Genomic DNA, 7386 nt, shown 5'->3' with positions numbered 1-7386 from the left:
AGAGAGAGAGAGAGAGAGAGAGAGAGAGAGAGAGAGAGAGAGAGAGAGAGAGAAAGGAAGGAAGGAAGAAAGAAAGAGGAAAAAAGAAACAGCCCATCAATAAATGGCCTAAGGAACTGAACAGACACTTCTCAGAAGAAGATATACAAACGAACCACAAATATATGAAAAAGTGTTCAACATCTTTAATAATTAGAGAAATGCAAATCAAAACTACTCTAGGATTTCATCTCACCCCAATCAGAATGGCAGTTATCAAGAATACAAGCAATAATAAATAAGAGTTGGAGAGGATGTGGGGGAAAAGGTACACTCATACATTGCTGGTGGGACTGCAAATTGGGGCAACCGCTTTGGACAGCAGTGTGGAGATTCCTCAGAAAACTTGGAATAGAACCACCATTTTACCCAACTATCCCACTCCTTGATTTATTCCCAAAGGACTTAAAATAAGCATACTATAGTGACATAACAATACCAATGTTTATAGCAACTGAATTCACAATAGCTAAACTGTGGAACCAACCTAGATGCCCATCAGTAGATGAATGGATAAAGAAATGGTGGTATATATATACACAATGGAATATTACTCAGCAATAAAAGAGAATAAAATTGTGGCATTTGCAGGTAAATGGACAAAGTTGGAGAATATTACGCTAAGTGAAGTAAGCCAATCCAAAAAACTAAAGGCCGAATGTTTTCTCTGATTAGTGGATGCTGATCTACGATGGGGTGGGGGTAAAAAATTGAAGAAATTTGAATTGGGCAAAGGGGAGGGTGAGGAGGGGTTGTGGAGGTAGGAAAGATGGTGGAATGAAATGGACATCATTACCCTAGGTACACGTATGATTGGACAAATGGTGCAACCAGAGAACTGAAATGTTGTGTTCCATTTGTATACAAGGAATTAAAATGCATTCTGCTGTCATGTACAACTAAGTAGAACAAATAATAATAAAAAGCCAGGTGCAGTAGTGCACATCTGTTATTCCAGCAGCTCAGGATGCTGAAGAGGATCACAAGTTCAAAGCCAGCCTCAGCAACTTAGGAATGCCCTGAGCAACTCAGTAAGAACTTGTCTCTAAATACAAAATAAAAAGGCTGGGGATATGGCTCAGTGCTTATGTGCCCTTGGGTTCAATCCTCAGTACCAAAAAAAAAAAAAATTAAGTGAATTTCAGGTCCCAATGACTGTGAGGGGGAGGACTAAACTGGGAAAAGACTGGAAAGGACTGGAGAGGAGAGAGATGCTGGGGTATGGAGGATAAAGAGGAAGAAGAGGGCAGGTGGTGATTACACTGGCTGTAAGGAAGTAGGGTGGTGGTAGAATCAATAGTGGGAGGCATACACATTCTAGATATTTCTAGATATGACTAGATGTGAGGGAAATGTCAAGGATGTGTCCTTGACTTTTGGCTTGAGCAACTGAGAAGGGAACACCTGACTGAGCTGAGGTCACAGGCAGAGGAACAGACTCAGAGGGAGTGAAGGAGGCTGTTTTCAACTAGGATCTGAGTTGTGTGTAGGACACCAACAGGTCTTTGGTGTCTAAAGCCCAGGAGGAAGATGTGGGCTGGACACAGCAATGTCATCGGGACAGGAGGGAGGAACATTCATTCTCTCAATCTAAGAGTACACAAATGGCAAATTTGCTCTTGTGGAGCTAACAGCAATGAAATAAACAAGTGCATTCATGGGTTAGAAAGTAGTAGAACCCATGGGGGAACTGGGGTAAGGAAAGGGGGAGCTGGTAGGCGTGGAGTGTGATTGTAAGTGGAGTAGGCAGAGTAAGCTGCATTGAGAAGATGGACTTTCTTTTTTTTAAGAAGTGTCTTTTTTTTTTACCTTTATTTATTTATTTTTATGCCATGCTGAGGATCGAACCCAATGCCTCTTTCATGTGAGCCACAATCCCAGCCCCAAGAAGATGGCCTTTGACTAGACATGAGGGAGGGGAAGGAAGGCACCAAGTAGATAACTGTGGGAGAGCACTTCAGGCAGAGGGATGAGTCACAGAAGGACTCTGAGCTGTCTGCAGAAAGCCAAGGTTGTGTGTGGCTACAGGAGGGACAGTGAGGCGGGGGTGGGGATCAGCAGAGAGCTAAAGGGGATTAGATCGTGCAAAAACTCCGGCTCTTGTTCCATCCCAAGGGGCCAAGAAATGGGAAGTTCAGTTCAGCTGAGAGGGGCAGTCAGAACACACTGACCAACCCCTGAACCCTTTGTCTCTCTGAGCCCCTCACCCCAGGGCCCAGCCTGGGCTTACCTGTGCTGTGAGGACTTGAGAGACAGGTGGGAGACACACTTCTCTCATCCATGGGCTTCGAGGGAAGCAGGAAGGATGGGGACTAGGGGAGCAGCTGCCAGAAGGGAGAGGCTGAGGAAAGGACAGGGGGGACACTAAGGTGTGCCTGGAGGAGGACAGGAGGCTGAGATGGGGAATGAGGTGGGGTACTTACCGCTTCTGCCCACCTACTTGAGCCATATTTTGTCCTTCAGATTTGTAGATGCTGTGAAGCCAAAGAGAGGTCACTGGGCTGCGGGATGCAGAACGCCGTCCCACATTCCCATCAGACTCAGTCCCACAGGGGAGAAGTCACTGGGCAGCTAGCTCCTGCTAGTGCCACCCCCTCAACTCAGCCAAATTGGCATGACTGGGTGTGCCTCAGCCAATAGCAAGAGGCCCTGGAGTCCCACCCCTCTACCCATGCTGGCCTCAGGACCCCTGACTTCTGGGCCAGGCCCTTCAGAGGTCCTCCTGACCTTCCCAAGTCTGCAACACACTCAGTTTTGGACAGTGCAAGGTCTGCAGCCTCCCCTCAGTGACTCCAGCCTCTCATAACAGATATCATGCCTTTAATATAACCTCAAGCTCACTTGTTGATGATTTAAACTGTGACTTTCCAGGACCTCTTCCCTACACTCATGCACACAGGATGTGGCCCTGAAAACTCATTTAGCTCATGCCTCCACCTCAGAACAAAGACTAATCCCCCCACACACCTTTCCTCAAACATCCTCCCCCCGCCACTCCTATTTTTCTCTCAAACTGACAGCATGAAAATAACCCTTGCGTTTTCCTCATCCTATATTCTCTCTCTCTCTCTCTCTCTCTCTCTCTCTCTCTCTCTCTCACACACACACACACACACACACACACACACACACACACACAGGGATTGAACCCAGGGGTGCTTAACCACAAAACCACATTCCTCAGCCCTTTTTTATATTTTATTAGAGACTAGGGTGTCATTGATTGCTGAGGCTGGGTTTGAACTCACTATACTCCTGCCTCAGCCTCCCAAATTACTGGAATTACAGGCATGTGCCACCGTGCCCAGCATGACCTCACTCTCTAACCTAATCTCCTCTGACTGCAGCACAAATTCATATTCTCAACTCTGAAGGCAGAAACTCTCCAGCACCAAGGGAGGGGAACCCCGGGGAGAAGATGCTTCTGCAAGCTAACAGCTGGCCTGTCCCTTTTGCCCTGGTCCAGGGTAAATCCTCTACAGCTCTCTTCTCCTCCCACCCCTGTGCTCTACTGACTTCCCAGCCCAATGCATTCTCAAAGTCTGTACCACCAAGCTGCTCTGGTTGTCCCAGAAGTCAACTAACAGGTAAGGAAACTGTGGCCCAGAGAGAGGGTGCTATGTGCTCATATCACACAGCAACACAGGACTGAACCAGAACAGAAAAGCCAAGCCTTCAACTCCCCCAGTTGGTACTTGTTTCACAGTCAATCCTTCAGCCACCTCTTCCCTGCATGATCCCCCAAGGCCCTTCCAGGATTTCACCTTGAGGAGACCACCTTGCCCCAGCTCTGCCTGAATCCCCACTCACTCTGCTGAAGTGCCTTAGGTGTCTCAGCCTTTATCTTGGGGGCTTCTCAGTTAAAGTAGGTCTCAGTCTTGTTCCTCCATTACTGTCGGCACAGTCTGTACCCCCAGTTGGAGCTCATTTATCTCTTTGTCCCTAGTCCAGAGCCCGCCCCTCAGCCCTTCCCAGAGCAGCCTCAAGTGCTGCTCCTGCCCCTCCAGGGGAGAGGTCAGTAGGACAGGGGTTTGGCCACTTGAGCCAAGTCCAGATGCACTGCCCAAAATAGTATTCCTCCGCCTGCCAATGGCACCCTGGAAAGTAAGTTCTGTGGCAGCCCTTGTGAAGTCAGTTGTGGAACTCCAGGTAGGCACTTTTCTCCTCTCAGTCCCAAGGGAAAGAACGATCCTCCAAGCCAGATGTTGGGCCTGTCTCCAGGACCAGAGCCTAAGGTAGCTCTTCCAGGGTCCCAAACCTGGCAAAAGGCTACAGAGGCTCCTAGGCCGCCAGCTACAGAATAGGGACTGTAGGTAGAAATTTCTGGATATCAGTAGTCAACTGGGGGTGGGGTGGGGAAATAGATTCTGAGTCCATCCTCAGGGAGTCCTTGACCTGAAGTAGGGAAGGGGACTCAGGAACTGTCCTCAAGGGCCCCAATCTGAAGGGAAAGACACAAAAGCAATATTTTCAGGGAAACCCCATTCCAGAGGGAAGGGGGGAACCCAGGCCTAGTCCCCTAGGGGCCCCTGTCTGAGGCCAAGATGGGGAAACCTAGGCCTCATGAAGGAGCAAAGCTGGACCAGTGAGGGATAGAGCTCAGGGCTGTAGGAGCTCAGTGACCAAAATGGGGTCAGGAGGGAGCCTGGAGACAAGCTGCAGTCTGAGAGGTTGGGGTTTTTTGTTTGTTGTTTTGTTTGTTTGTTGGCTGTACTAGAGATTGAGCCCAAGGCTTCTCACTCGCTAGGCAAGCACTCTACCACTGAGCAACACCCTCAAACCTTTTTATTTTTTGGTACCAGCACGGCCACCCTCAACCCTTTTAAATTTTTTTTAAAAATTTTTGAGACATGGTCTTGCTAAGTCACTAGGCTGGCTTCAAACTTCCAATCCTTTTGCTTCAGGCTCCCGAGTACCTGTCCTACCACACTTAGGTCCAAGAGGTCTTTTAGAGTCAAATCTTGGCTGGGTCTGGAAGGACAAGGTGGCAGCTGGGGATCTGAGCAGGTGATACAGTGATAAGACATAAGGAAGATGTTGCTGGTCTGCAGACCATAAGGACACCTGCCAATGGAGTGGTGGACAATAAGCAGTAAGTCCAGGGAGCTTCTGAGGTCAGCAGCCCCCCGGGGTATAGAGTTCGGTTACCCAAAATCCAATCTATGTATGAAACTGTCCTCTAGAGGGTGCCAAAGACCGGGCCAGGTCTGGAACCTGCATAGCCTCAGTCGCTTCCCCATACACCCATCCCAACATGCCCAGCAGGTGGCAGCAGAGCAGGGGAGAAGGAGGCTGTAGTACCAGGGTTCCTGAAGTCAGAAGCCCTCCTTTAGGAACTAGCTTCCACTGCAGCCCCAGAAGTCTAAGGTTGTGCCCTTAATTCCCCTCTGGAGATCCTAAGTAAAATCAGGATGCTAGGTTTCTTCCTTCAGGGAGGAAGAGATGTGCCTGGAAGAGGAGGAGACCTGCCTTTATTCCTTTCCTGTGAATATTATCAGGGTAAGAGAGGAGATAAGGTCAAAAGTGAGATGGGATCTCAGGTAAGGCCAGAACTTGGGCAGAATTAGATGGGAGTGAATTAGGAGCTATTTTGGAGTTGGGCCCTAGGGCAAATTTTATGGGGCTGCATGCGTTAGAGGTAGTGAAGACAGTCCCTTCCCACTCTGTGCTACAATATGACCCACCGCTCTGATGCCTTGCACACTGACCTGGGTTTTTTGAGTCCAAGCTGAACATCAAATTCACTGTATAACCAACCCTGTTTCACTCCTTGCTTCAGGTTTCTGTTCCCCAATCCACAAAACAGGGTTGGAGTATATGAGGCCGCTCCCACTCAGCTATTTTTGGCATGCAGAGAGTACCCAGGAAAAGGTTTGTGAAGGCATCAACAGATGATTAACTAAAAAACTAAATTGGTGGAAATGATACATTGGTTGAAAATTAATCAGTAATATTGATGCAGCACAGGAATTTTTTTTGCAAACTTTAGTGTATCCTTAAGCATTTGGTCCCTCTTTTAGCAATTGTTTAGTTTTCTAATTTTAATTTTGTCTGCCATGCAGGTGATTGCTAGTAAAATGTTGGAAATCACCCAGTGCTCATCAACTGCTCACTTATTACCATACTAAAAGTTTTACAATGTAAACTGGTGATTGGGAATATTAATGTTCATCTAACCTAAAATTTAAATATGTATGAAGATGGGCTGGGGATGGCTCAGTGGTAGAATGTTTTTCTAGCTTGTGACAGGCCATGAGTTCAATCCCCAGCATCTCCCCAAAAATTATTATTATTTTTTGGTTGTTGTTCCAGGGATTGAACCCACTAGTGCTTAACCACTAGCCACATCCTTGCCTTTTTATTTTTTTAAATTTTGAGACAGGGTCTCACTAAGATCCTTAGGGCCTCGCCAAGTTGCTAAGGCTGGCTTTGACTTGCAATCCTCCTGTCTCAGCTTCCTAGGATTATAGGCATGTGTCACCATGCTGGCTCTAATCTTTCTCTATATGTGCACATATATAAATCTCCTACCTACTGTGTCAATAATGAGTAGAATGATAATAAGATTTTGTAAAGTACTTTTTTATTATTTTATTTTTTTAAAAATTTGTTCTACTTAGTTTTACACGACAGCAGAATGCATTTTAATTCCTTGTACACAAATGGAGTGCAAAATTTCAATTCTCTAGTTATACACAGTATAGAGATGCACCATTCATGCAATCATACACGTACCTAGGGTAATGATGTCCATCTTATTCCACCATCTTTCCTACCCCTTCACCCCTCCCCTTTTGCCCAATCCAAAGATCCTCCATTCATACCATGCCCCACCCCACCCCCATCATAGATAGGCATCCACTAATCAGAGAAAATATTCGACCTTTCGTTTTTTGTGGGGATTGGCTTACTTCACTTAGCATAATATTCTCCATCTCCATCCATTTACCTGCAAATACCACAATTTTATTTTCTTTTTTTAAAATTTTTATTAGTTATTGATGGACTTTTATTTATTTATTTGTTTATATGCCGTGCTAAGATTTGAACCCATTGTGTGTATATACCAAAGTTTCCCTATCCATTCATCTACTGAATGGCATCTAGGTTGGTTCCATAATTTAGCTATTGTGAATTGTGCTGCTATAAACATTGATGTGGCTGTTTCCCTGTAGTATGCTGTTTTTAAGTCCTATGGGTATAAACCGAGGAGTGGGATAGCTGGGTCAAATGGTGGTTCCATTCCCAGTTTTCCAAGGTTTCTCCATACTGATTTCCAGATTGGCTGCACCAATTTGCAGTCCCACCAGCATGTGGGAAAATGTGCCTTTCCCCCACATTTTCGCC

General features: G+C 46.3%; 1 protein-coding gene across 5 annotated transcripts in view; it reads right to left on the bottom strand.

Moving 5' to 3' along the window:
* The window catches only part of Aqp7 (aquaporin 7), a 16631-nt gene extending 12625 nt beyond the window's left edge, over positions 1–4006 (bottom strand). For 3 of the 5 annotated variants that reach the window (XM_015492446.2, XM_048783509.1, XM_048783508.1), the window contains exons 1-2: positions 3850–4006; positions 2463–2513 (exon numbers count right to left, since the gene is read on the bottom strand). In XM_015492446.2, the coding sequence (XP_015347932.1) occupies positions 2463–2488 (26 nt within the window). In that variant the 5' untranslated portion in view covers positions 2489–2513; positions 3850–4006. Of the gene's footprint in view, positions 1–2269; positions 2381–2462; positions 2514–2766; positions 2883–3849 lie in introns of those variants that run through there. The other 2 variants (XM_048783507.1, XM_048783506.1) reach the window with 2 other exon arrangements.
* Between the last annotated feature and the right edge of the window lie 3380 nt (positions 4007–7386).

Source organism: Marmota marmota, unplaced genomic scaffold, assembly GCF_001458135.2.
Source record: "Marmota marmota marmota unplaced genomic scaffold, marMar, whole genome shotgun sequence".
Taxonomy (NCBI): domain Eukaryota; kingdom Metazoa; phylum Chordata; class Mammalia; order Rodentia; family Sciuridae; genus Marmota; species Marmota marmota.
This window is presented reverse-complemented; position numbering and strand designations above follow the sequence as displayed.